Here is a 13,253-nt window from a genome sequence, read left to right as displayed (position 1 = left end):
GAGGGAGAACCTGAAAGCAGGAGCATTTCTTTATTTGGGATGAATGGACGAAGATCTCTTCTACTCTCTCAACTTACAGAGAAAATAACCCTCCAAAGAAAATCGCAAGGTCCCATGCAAGCAACATTTACTCAGTGCCTTTCACAACCTTAGGACGCCCCAAAGCTCTTTGCAGCCAATGAAGTAATTTTATTGAAGTGCAGTCACTGGGGTGATGGAGGAAGCAGAGCAGCGCACAGCAAGCTCCCACAAACAGCAATGCGGGAAAACCAGGTCAACTCATTTCTATTTTGACTTTGGTTAAAATATATATATTGGCTCGGACACTGAGAAGAAATCCCCTGCTCTTCTTCCAAATAGTGCCATTGGCCTTTTTACGTCAACTGAGGTGGGGAGGCATGACCTCGGTTTAACGTCTCAGCTGAAAGACGGCAGTGCAGCACTCCCTCGGTACTGCACTGGAGCGTCCGTCGCGAATTTTGTGTTCCAAATCCCCGGAACAGGGCCTCAATCGAGGGTAACCCTTCTAACCCAAGAGATGAGAGGAGCGTTCGAAAGGCTGGAATGGGTTCACGCATTTACCTGTGATCTGATCCACATTCTCCTCGGTCACGTGGTCCTTCTGGTGCACCCAGTCACCGTTGCACTTGAAGTAGATCTGCGTTGCCGGGGTTGCTGTGCAGGTCATCACAACTGGCTTGTTCTTGACGATGTAGGCATCATCTGGCTCCACCAGGAATCGCGGCAGAGGTTCTGCCGGAGAGGAGGGGAAGGATTCGGGAAGCACATCGCTGTATTCAGATCCTATGGGTTATAAGGAGGAGGGTGGAGATTACTAAAGAGTGTTTAAGGAAGATTTAACTGCATGGCATTTAATATACAGCATAGCAGAGTAGTCGCACAGGAACCAAAAGCTGTCCATTATCCTGAGATAATGACACTAGTTACAGAGAACTCCAGCACTTAATCAATCAGCCTGGTGTCATAACAAGTGTGCAGTGCATTTTCTGCAGCCTAATGTGTTTACAGTCTCTTTCAGGTCAGATAATAAAGAATTGTTTAGTTTAGCAGTGTGCCAACCCCAACCAGCTGCCCTCCTATACTCTCAATATTTACAGTCAACCATTCCTCTCTTCAGCTGACACAAGATTTGTTGCTATGTTTAAAATTGGATCTTTCTGCACCTTGGAGACTGCTAAGCACGCAGTGTGCACTGCTCAAAGAGCTGTGGATTCAGGCTTTCCCCCCCGTGCATTCAGCTCAGACTCACATTTCCTCTCTCTCCTTCTCCCCAAAGCTATTTACTGGTTAAACGCCCGTACCATGTAGAGTTGGAGCGCACGTTCCCGCCAATACGCACTTTCTTGACAGCAGCGCTGCTTATCTTTCAGCAGCAGCTCTATGTAAAGAAAATAAGGGCTCTTATCATTCCATTCCAAAGGATTGCGTAAACACAAGGATCGAGAAGGATCAGATAAATTGCAAATTCCTCCCCTCAGATGCCCTCTTCTCTGCCCAACTAATATGCCTTTTCCTTCCTTCCTGCAAGGTTCCTCGCCCCCACATTATTGAAAGTGGGCACTGTCCACCGATAGGCGAATTCTACTATGGTTCCAGTAGGCAAGTAGGAGCGCGGTAAAATCCAGGACTAGAATCGAGCATTTCAGACCATCTCCTTAATTTTGGAGCACAGAAGCGGAAAGCACAGTTCATTGATTGATTGTCAGCTGGTTTATTCATTAAATGCCTCTCCAAACTTCCTGTTAGAATTATTATTAATGGCTTGTAGGAACGGAAAGAGGCCATTCAGCTCATCGAGCTCCACCCACCATTCAATCTGACCATGGCTGACAGATCAGGCCATTGGATTGGGATCAGGAATCTCAACAGGGCCAGGAGCTGGAAAATGGGATTAGTGTAGTCAGATCTTTATCGACCGGCGCATCAACGATGGGCCGATTGGCCTCCTTCTGCGCTGTAAACGTTTATGAGTCTATCTCGCTCACCTGAAAACCATTCGATAGATAAAGGAATGGATTTGAAAACCTGGACTAGTGGGATGAACGCTCTGTGAAAGAGGATTTGAAGGGTGAATGGCAAACGAAGGATGTGCAGTCAATAGATAGTTCAAGGAATAGAAGCAAGAGAAAATTTTAAGGGGTCAAAATCCAATCGAGGAATGGACTGTTTGTATTGAACCACCAATGAAAGAAAACAGAACATGCTGTTTTTGTTGCAGTGAGGGTAAGCATCACAGATTAATATAAATATAACTTATACTAATGAGGCGCGGACGCTAGGATGGATATGTGAACATACAAACATACAAATTAGGAGGAGTAGGCCATTCAGCCCCTCTAGCCTGCTCCGCCATTCAATACGGTCATGGCTGATCTGATTGTGGCCTCAACTCCACATTCCCCACCTATTCCCCCCCCCCCCAATAAACTTTGACTCCCTTGTTAGTCAAGAATATATCTACTTCTGCCTTAAAAATATTCAATGAGCCTGCCTCCACCGCTCTCTGGGGAAGCCAGTTCCACAGGTTCACGACCCTCTGAGAGAAAAGATTTCTCCTCATCTCCGTCTTAAATGGGAGAGCACTTATTTTTAAACTGTGTCCCCTCGTTCTAGTCTCAAGTAACAAGAAAGGGCAAAATCAGGAACCAACTCAATCGCGGGGGGAGGGGGGGGGAGTGGGGTCAGTGAAGATTGCAGTAGCATCGAAGAAAGTAACCAAAAATAGATTGAAATGGTTGCACAGAGAGAGAGAGGGGAATGTAGTGAAGTGAGCGGTGGAGTTGGGACTGCCAGGAAGAAGGAGAAGAGGAAAGCCTCAGACCAGATGGGGAAGATGTGGTGATGAGAGACTTAAACACAGCGAGATTGGATAAGGAGTGGATGACTGACAGGAGGATATGGAGAAGGGCCATCAAACCAGCACTGTGGTGATTTCAAGTCAAATGGGAGAATCTGAAAGATGAAGAGCGACACTATAGTTGTTGCTGCTGCTGTTGTTAAATGGCTGACTTGGTATCTCCCTCAAGGAGAGCTCTCGTTTAAAACCTGCTGAACACTGAAGGGCACAAACCCTGAAAATATAAGCAACAAATAACAAAACCACATTTGCCTGCAAGTAATTGGGGGGAGGGAAAAAAATAAGTCCACTTTTTGCAATTCTGCCCAGCAACAGCCTTTAGAAAGAAAATGCACGAAACTCCAGGCAAGCACTGATTTTTCCAGGAGATCCAAGGGGCAGTTTAAAGGAGAAGTGGCTGATGAAACATTAACCCCTCACCTCCTTAAACAGATTCCGGGTCTCTACTGAGCTTCACTCATATCGGGAGTTTGTATGGTACCTTTAACCTGGAAACCTGTCTTAATGGCTGGGGTTTTCTGGCCTTGCCAGTGGTGGGCATCATCGTGGGCGGGGCAGGAGGATTAGGAGAGCGGCCAACAATCAATTGAATTTTGGACGCTCTCCAAATTTTTCCGCTCCGCCCACGATGATGCCCACCTCTGGCGGGACCAGAAAATCGCACCCAATGTCAATAAAGTTATTCAGTGTGTTTGAAACCATTCCAAGGCGTTTCAGTCTCAGTTGATCCTTACCTTCAGTACCCTAAAGTTAATATCTCCTAAAGCTAATATCCCATAAACATTCCCTTCCATTCCTTTTATTTGAAATCCTACATCAAATTCACCTTTTTGACTAAGTTTTAAACCACCACAGTTAATGTGTCTCGTTCTTGAGCTATATGTTGGTTTTCTTTCCTGATTTAGCCTCTGTGAAGCACCTCAAGATGCTTCTACATTAAAGGTGCTGTATAAATGCAAGTTGTCATTGGTGAATCCAAGAGAGTTCATATCTTGAAGCATTAGCAGTGAGGTGTTTTATCTGAGAGAGGGATATTGATTATTTATACTTGGCTTCTGTGCTACAGATTCTTACTCCAAAGAACAACCATCTCCGAATGCAAAAAACAACTCTTTAACATTAAATATAATTATTCAGAGGTTTTTCTTAGATGTAAATCAATGTGGAATAAAACCATTCGCATACCATATCAATACACTCTGTCTTTCACTGGCAATGTTTTGTCATGAATATTCTCCAGTGTAGAGGGAAACATTGAGTGTCCTTTCCACATATTAAGGCTGGAAAGAACTCGTGTTGATACCATTGTGTGAATGCTTAACTCACATGTGTCAAATTCCTCTCCCTGTCATTTTAATGGAGGCATTACACAGGTTACCATCTTGTTTATACGGCAAAGAAATGATCATCGTACACCTGCATTAAGTATTTATACAGCGCCGACAGCAGTTGTCAGTCTGTAATACACTCAGAAATGGTCAAGACCATTGCCCTGTGTGGGACATTGCTTCTGGTGTCTGGCCAGATAATGAACTGGAGCTTTTTGCGTGGCCCACAAGCTGGTGAAAGTGAGGCAGTCGGGGAATTAGAAACAGGTCAAGCATTAACAATACAATATTTATTAAAGGACTACGATAGAAAATGGGATTAGTGCAATCTCAAAGCCTATCACAGTTCTCCAACTGCCAACTGAAGCAATTACTTTGACAAATCCACTCATTATGACGTTTGAAAAGTTAGCACATTTCAGCACAAAAGTCTCCCAGTTGTTGCCCCTCCATCACACTTCATTAACGGGAGAATGATCTGATCAGTTTAGCGATGTTGACTGAAGGGTAAATAGTGTCCAGGACACAGGGGATAACTCCCCTGTTCCCGTTCTCAAACTTTTATATCAGAAGGAGGCAGGGCCACGTGTCTCATCCGAACGGCAGCACCCCGACAGTGCCTCACTCCCTCAGCGCCGCACTGGGAGTGTCAGCTGAGACGCTCGAGTGTGTGGAGTGCGGCTTGGAGGACTGCAGAGATGAGAGTGGTTACCCTCGCAGCCAAGGCTGAAGGCCAACTCCACGGGTTTCAAAAATCTGCTCTGAATCGCTCTTTGTTATGCAGATGGCTGCACTGAGCTTTTTCAGGGCAACTGGTTCTGTTGCCATTTGTTTGACCCACGAGTGAAGGCAAAAAAAAAAAATGGGAAAAAAAACACACAAGTAGCTGCGATTTTCCAGCAGAGCCAGATGTCTTGGCTATTGGTGAAGAACAATCATTCCAACCACATGAAACACTTGGCTTGTACCAGGGCTAACTTTAAATAAATATACAGGTCAAACTGACCTGTGGAAAAAAAAAGTCTAGCTGGAAACCCATTTTTCCATGCAGTGAGGTCCAATTAGAAATAGACCCCCTCAGTTTCCTTTCAGAACATTAAGGGCTTCAGCCTATCGAGATGTCTCAAAGCACTTCACACGTGAGCTATTGTTGGCCTGCACACCCAGACAAATGTGACAGCCATCCAGCAAAACCTTCCAAAATCAACATGTCTACTACAAGATGCATTGTAACCTGGTCACCGCCGTCACAGAATGCATCCGTCTGTCAGATGAGACATGAAACTGAGGCCCCGTCTGCCCCCTCAAGTGAATGCGAAGGATCCCATGGCACTATTTTGAAGGAGAGAAGGGGAGTTTTCCGCAGTGTCCAGGCCAATATTTATCCCTCAACCAACATCACTCCTCCCCCCCCAAAAAACAAATAGATTATCTGGTCATTATCACATTGCTGTTTGTGGGATCTTGCTGTGCGGCAAATTGGCTGCCGTGTTTCCTACATTACAACAGTGAGTACATTTCAAAGAAAGTGCTTCCTTGAATGTAAAGTGCTTCGCGATGTCCTGAGCTTGCGAAAGGCGCTATATAAATGCAAGCTGTCTTTTCCTTTTGCTGAAACGTGTGTTTTGAAACTGGGCGCTGGTGAGTCTGAAAGTTCTGGCAAGCTGTCATCAGATTCCTGGATTTCTTCAGCGTTTCTTGACTGACTAGCGTCAATGCTGTATCCTAACAGAAAACACGCTGCCTGCAATTTGAGCAGGTTTTACCTCTGGCTATCTGACACTGCTTTTCAGAAGTTACGAGCTACAGGGTCCCAAGAGTGTGTCAATATCTGGGAGGGAGAAGAGAAGAAAGATGGCTTGTCTGGCGACATGCTGAAGCACCATGAAATGCAATTACTTTACATATTAAGCAGTTGCTCAGCTTGCACAGGGCTTCTGCACAGTTTTAATTTTTCACCATGGCGTGCGCTCACAGGAACAAGTATACCCTTTGTGTTCCCAGTAAAACGATTGCAGGAATGCGTCAGGTTAACGCGCAAGAAAGGCACCATTTATTATCCAGCAAACAGCCTCATTAATAAACCCATGTCACGTTTCCAAATCGCAAATGATGAATGGCAAGATGACTTGGCTTCCCCCAGAGCCACAAAATACAGTCGGTGGCATAAAGCTGCACAGAAATATCAGACTGTTGCTGGAGGGAGTTCACGTGTGAAATGTGTGGTTCGTTTGACAGGACATTTCCCACAAGCATTTGCTTTTGGGTGGTCTGTAGAGCCTGGAGTTTGAAAGGATGGTTTCACACGATGAAAGACCCAACAAGGCAGAGTTAGGAGGAAATGTCATAAAAAACTCCTCAGCCTTGAGAGGAGGATTACTTGAAGAGGCCTTGTACACACACACACACACGCACACAAACACACACACACACACCCCAGATACTGAGCAGAATTGAAAGGATTTTTCAGCCGCACTATTTCAAGTTCAGTGTCTGTGAGACAAGGGACGGTTAGTATACACACATCACCCACACACAGCACAGAAATAGGCCATTCAGCCCAACAGTTCCATGTTTTATGTTTATGCTCCAATTGTGCTTCCTCCTACCCCTCTTTATCTCAGCCTATCAGCCAATCTTCCATTCCTTTTACCCTTATATGTTTATCTAACCTTTCCTTTAATGCATCAGTGCAATTTACCTCAACTACTCCCTGGGTAAAGAAGTTTCTCCTGAATTCTCCCTTGGGGGGTTATTAGTGACTGCCTTATATTTATAGGCCCTAGTTCTGCTCTCCCCTAGAAATGAAAACATCATCTCTATGTCTACCCTATCAAATCACTTCATAATTTTGGAGCCTTCCAATAGGTTACCTCTCGGCCTTCACTCTTCTAGAGAAAAGAGCCCCAGTTTGTTCAGTCTTCCCTAATATCTATAACATCTCAGTACCTGTATGAGCCCCGCAAATCTTATTTTTTTTTTTTTTGCACCTTCCTCAGCACCTCTGTAAAAATGCCAGTTCAGGGCTAATGAAGATGAAGGGGGAGATTGAATAGAGGTGTTCATAACCATGACGGGCTTTGACTGAGTAAGTAAGGAGAAGCTGTTTTCACTGGCAGAAGGGTCAATATCCAAAGGACACAGTTTAAGGTAATTGGCAACGTGAGAAAACGTTTCTTTCTTGCAGTAAGTGAATTGTTGTGATCTGGAATGTGCTGCCTGAATAGATGGTGGAAGCAGATTTCATAATAACTTTCAAAAGGGGAGTTGGATAAATACTTAAAGAGGATGGGGAAAGAGCAGGGGGAGTGGACTAATTGGATAGTTCCACCAAAATGCTGGCACTGGAGTGCTCTAATTATACTTCTATGATAATACCATTATCTATCTAATCATACTTCTATGATAATACCACCAACGAAAGAAAAAACATTCTAAAATAAAATTTGGACAAATTGAGAGGTATTCTGGTCAGGACTTGTAGTTAATTTTACAGGTGGCACCATCTTTCCATAAGTTAATGAGTGGGATGCATTTTCAATGTGACTTGTTACTCAGGCCTGAACACAGGAAGTCAGTGAGATGTCAGTTCCCTTGTCAAATGGATTAAAGCTCATCAATAAATGAGGAAAGAATAAATCAATCCTTCAGCCTATTTAAAGACAGGAATAATTCTGTTAACGGATCTTGGAATATTGACTGATCTGGAGTTTCACGACATCTGAAATGTCCCATGAAGGAGCAAGCCTCATCATTAATGTGTGCCACAGACAAACTCGCCTCATTTAATCGGCACCATGTTTATCAATGAACTACCAACAATTTGTTTTGAGGGTTGGAAAGAGCTTGCATTTCTATAGCACCTTTCACCACCTTAGGATGTCCCAGAATGCTTCACAACCAATTAAATATTTTTGAAGTGCTGTAAAGTAGAAAACAGCCAATGAGATATATGACCAGATAAGCTGTTGTATTGTTGGTGCTGGTTGAGGGATAAACATTGGCCCGGACACCAGGGAAAATGCCCCCGCTCTTCTTTGAAACAGTGATGCAGGATCTTTTATGTCCACCTGAGAAGGTGGATTAACGTCTCATCCAAAAGATGGCTCCTCTGACAGTGCAGCATTCCATCGGTGCTTTTACGGGGATGCTAACCTGGATTACACGCTCAAGTCTCTGGAATGGAGCTGGAACTCACAATCATCTAATTCAGAATCAAGGGTGCCACAGCTAACACCTCCAGGGCCAAAGGTGACAACCTCCTCTATTTCCCAACGTCAGAGATTAAACAGTGAGCAGAGTGTCCATTGCCCATGCATTATCCAATTCAAACTAGCTTACAAAGGAAGGCTGATTGATAAAAACTACTCTCAACAACTCTTGACAATCACAATGAGTACCAGTGGAAAATTTCAGGGAAGCTGTAGAACTATTAATCTGTGGTTACGGGCCTAAGTATATCATTTTTCACTGACTTTCTCTTGCTGAAGGTCTTTTGACATATTCTTCTCCACTTCCTTATTTTTAGTTTGAGAATAATCCTCGACTTCAATCCACCCACGGTGAAGAAAATCTCCAATTTAGAAACAGATGGTGGGCACTTTTACCCAACGCCCCATGCTGCTATGTTAAATTATGAAAAGCTACAATCCCCCTGTATGTAGCTTACCAACAATTTACCCTTCAACTCTAATCGCCTTACTGTATCTGTCGAGTTTCCCTGCCTCAACGGTTTTAGAATGTATCTCTGCACATCTCAGTTAGAAGTTGATTCCAATTGACCTGCGCGGGCAAAGCCAATTCAAACTGGTTTACTGTAATCTTTCCTGACTATGATACCATCAAGGCTCTTTATAGGTCAATGTTAGAATCAATTCAAGTCTATCAGAGTCTGAACATGGAAAGAGGTTCACATTGCTGGGAAGAGGGATGCTTTATTTCTTCCCGCTCCCTGAACCAATGTAGCTCCAGCATAATTAACGCGATTGGAAGCATACTTGTTGCCTTTGCCCGACTTGCCATACATAGTATTACATTTGAGTCCAACAGCACAGAAACGGGCCATTTGGCCCAATAGTTCCATGCTGGGGAGAGGGTGCATAGTGGTATTATCACCAGGCTGACGATCCCCGAGGCCCAGGCTAATACTCTGGGGACATGAGGTCAAATGGCAGCTGGTGGAATTTAAATTTAATTTAAAAAAAAAATCTGGAATATAAAAGCTAGTTTCAGTAATAGTGACATGAAACTATAATCGATTGTCGTGAAAAACCCATCTGATTCCCTAATGTCGTTCAGGGAAGGAGATCTGCCATCACTACCTGACCCGGCCTACACGTCAACCCAGGCCCACAGCCATGTGGTCAATGCTTAACTGTCCTCTGAAATGGCCTAACAAGTTACTCAGTCCAAGGTCAATTAGGGAAGGGCAACAAATGCTGGCCTTGTCAGCGACGCCCACATCCCATGAAAGAATATTTTTAAAATGCTGGTGTTTATTTATGCTCCTCTCACCCGACTTCATCTATCCCTATCGCTTCTATTTCTTTCTCCCTCGTGTGCTTGTCCAGAAGCGGAAACTATGCGATCCGCTCCAACCGCCCCACGTGGGACTGAGTCCCACATTCTAACCACTCTCCGAGCTGAACAAATTTCTTCCTTGCCAGCTGGACCCCAAAGGAATGTGAAAAGGGAATCGCCCCTTTTTTTGGACCTTGTCTGATCCTTCGTTGGTGGAAAATCCACTGTGGTGGAGGTGAACTGGTGTCATGGCACAGCACAGCGCCCGTGCATTGCCAGCTCCTCTTTACACGCCTGAACCTTCTATCCATCCTGCAGATCAAAAGCAGCAGCACCATTACCGTCAATACAGGGGAAAAGTGACATCGGGCAAACATTAGCACCAGAAAGTACCGTAATTACTTTAATATAGAGGCCAGGGCTTAATATAAAATAAGTTAAACTAAGCAAACCACCCTTATGAGAGTCAGTAACAATTATTTACCTTGCTATGTTGGAGAGTGGTGGTGACAAGTTGCTTTAACTCATATTCAAGTGATTACGGTACCCCTTGTTTTCCAGGAGGTTCAGACCAGAACTGATATGCTTGAAGCGATGGAAGCCATCATTGCATTTTCCCCCCACTGGCCTGGGAATAATTTACACTTCCGCAAGCCTGCTTTCTATCCGCTCCTCTTGTTCGGACAAAAGCGAAAAGTCAAATCCCAGAACTCTTGCACTGTGCGGCAACCAGGATAAGGCAAGGCGTGTGCTGCTTTTGGCAGGGCGCCGCGAGTTATGGGAGCGGGCAACTAAAAACAGGGGCAGAGGATAAATCGCTAATCTCCAGCCCCTCCTGACCTTAGACCACAGCAGGAGAGGCTGTGCAGACAACGCCGAAATTGCAACACCCTCTTTAAAGGGAGTTTGTGACACTTAAAAGAGAAAATGAAGGTGGGAGTTCTGCAGACACACTGTACCCCACCCCGACCACCCCCCCCACTCCCTCCCTCTCTTCTCAAACTTCCTGTGGCTACTGGAAGAGTGTGAAGTCTTCTAGAAAACAGCCCAGTTATTTCTAAGAGTAAAGTAAACCAAGAAAGAATGTCATTCAGAAACATGACTTTTGAAATATTAAGAGCCTTCAGCAAATGGAATGCTCATTAACTATCAACCAGTTTTCTCCCGGCACTGCGAAAGGAGTCAAGGTGTGATCTAACTGAATGGTAGAGTAGGTTGGAGGGGCTGAATGGCCCCCTCCTGTTCCTATTGATCATGAGCTGTCTCAATTCTGTAGGACCTCATCATCTCCTTTAATGCCTTTTGCTCCAAGCAGGCTAAAGCACAGAAGCACTCTGCAATGAAATCCAAGAAGTATCCCGCTCACTACTTGCCCTGGAATAACTGAAATGTAAATCACATCATCTATTCAATGTGGAACTTTGCCAGAGAGCGTGCATACAGATACAAGCTCAGATATATATGTACATAAAATTTATTTAGAAATGTCTGACTGTGCGCTGTAAATTATTCCTATTTATCTTAAATTTCCATGGCTTCCTGTGTATTCTCAGAGTTGTGGCTGTAAAGTTAGACCTTTGTTTACATAGCAAGCTGAACAAAATTAGATTGGGTCATGGAACCGGGCTGTCTGGCTCTGCTGTGTTTATGTCCGTATCATATTTGTAACAAAATTGAATGTCCTTCAGTGCACGACTAAACGGGAGGTCACCATCTCATCAATGCTCAGTTTATACAGGGCGCTCAAGCCTGTAAATATTTGATTCTCTTACTGTCAAAGCATGTAACCCTGCCAAGGAAAAGCAGTTAATCCAGGGACACAAGTCAATTCAAGTAAGCCTTGAAAGAACAGAACCACATTCCAGTTTGGTGTCATTAGGCGGGGGATAATCCATTATTTTTTTTTAGTCGCCGAGGTCCCTTCTTTTGCATGGGGAAACTCAGTGGTGCAGGACTTCACTCAGTTAGAACAGAATAAAGACGGGACCAGTATAGATCAGGAAGTAGGCAGGCTGCCAACTTTGGCTGGACTTAATCCAGGGCCTCCTGCATCCAATGGACTTGCTCCCAACATTGAGTGTCTCAGCAAGTTCATTCTCACAGGAACCGCCCCCCTCCCTGCCCTGCCACCACCCCATCACCATCATTAGCAACTGAGCAGGTTCTCCCCCTCCCCCCGCTCCCCCACCCAATGGGATGACCCCTGACTGTCAGTGAGACAGTACTTCCTTCCCTCCTATCCCCAACATATTACAACTAAGAAAGAAAAGTGTTCAGAGTAAATGGAAAAAATACGCATGATATTTGGTTTTCACTCCCTCCTATCGTTTTTCACTCCGGTTTTCCTGCAGCAGAGTCCTGGGTGATTAATCTTTAATTCCTGAAGACTCCAGGCCAGCCCTGAACCCTGAGGATGGTGGGATCAGGTGACACTAACCTCTGCATTCAAAGACCTGGAAGGCTGCGAGGGGAAGCAAAGGAAGGGTCAGGTCAGTGAGAAAGTCTGTAGTTTGCAAACTCTGGAGACGAATAAACTTTGTTGGATGGCCATGTGATGAATCTCAATTTCTACACAGCAATGATGCAGGGCAGGAATGAAGTACAGGCACAGAGGTGTACTTGGATCTATAAAGAACAAGAGAGAGAAGAAGCCATTGCGGCGGAATAGAAAGGGAGAGAGAAAGAAAGAGAGAGAGAGAAGGAGGCAAGAAACGTGTCGAGAGATTTAAGGCTCAAGGTAAGAGTAGCTATCAGGAGGGAGGAGGTGACAAGCAAGTAGAGGAGATCAGGAAGAATAAAGTCAGGGAGCTTTCACAGGTAAAGAGGTTTCTCCTGAATTCCCTATTGGATTTCTTGGTGACTATTGATGGCCTCTGGTTATGCTTTTCCCAACAAGTGGAAACATCGGGCATGAGCTGAAGTAGCACGTGATGATGTCGTGATGATGTCGGGCGAGCGTCCCAAACGTCATCACGCACTCACCCACCGACAATTAAGAGGCCTGTTAAGGCCATTATCGTAGTAATCAATGGCGATTTCTTGTTGCCCGTCCAATGTTATGGTTGGCGGGCGGGCAAATCGACCAGGCGGCCTTTGCCTTTTTGAGGAAACCTCATCCAAGGGCGGGATGAGGTTTCCGATATTAATTTAAAAAAAAAAATGTTTGGACAGAATTTACATCGGGTGACTGATCCTGGTGCTCTTCGACATTTTGAAAACCTTTATTTATGGCTTTTGAATTCTTCAGCTCCCTGAGGCAGCTCTCTGCCTATGAGGGTCCCTCCACGCCCGCGCTGGCTTCAGCGCTTGCCCTCTTCTCGCCCCCCAACCCAGGCAGTGCTGAGCCTTTCACGCTGGTTGGCGGTTAATTGGCCAGCCAGCATGAAATCGCGGTTGGGGGCCCATCGCGGGCAGTGGCTCGTTTCCCGGCCGCTCGCCAAACTCAAAATCCTGCGTATCCATTCTCTCCGTATCCATTCTAGAAAAGCCTTTCAGAGGGCGGGATTTTACAGCCCCTCCCGCCAGTG

General features: G+C 45.0%; 1 protein-coding gene across 1 annotated transcript in view; it reads right to left on the bottom strand.

Annotated features, from left to right (window-relative positions):
* unc5b (unc-5 netrin receptor B) overlaps positions 1-13,253 on the bottom strand; it is a 230,595-nt gene that overhangs the window by 77,766 nt on the left and 139,576 nt on the right. Inside the window, exon 2 of the mRNA XM_078530937.1 lies at positions 583-804. Within this exon, the coding sequence (XP_078387063.1) occupies positions 583-804 (222 nt within the window). The remainder of the gene's footprint in view (positions 1-582; positions 805-13,253) is intronic.

The sequence above is a fragment of the Cetorhinus maximus genome, chromosome 27 (genome assembly GCF_964194155.1).
Source record: "Cetorhinus maximus chromosome 27, sCetMax3.hap1.1, whole genome shotgun sequence".
In the NCBI taxonomy this organism is placed as follows: Eukaryota; Metazoa; Chordata; class Chondrichthyes; order Lamniformes; family Cetorhinidae; genus Cetorhinus; species Cetorhinus maximus.
This window is presented reverse-complemented; position numbering and strand designations above follow the sequence as displayed.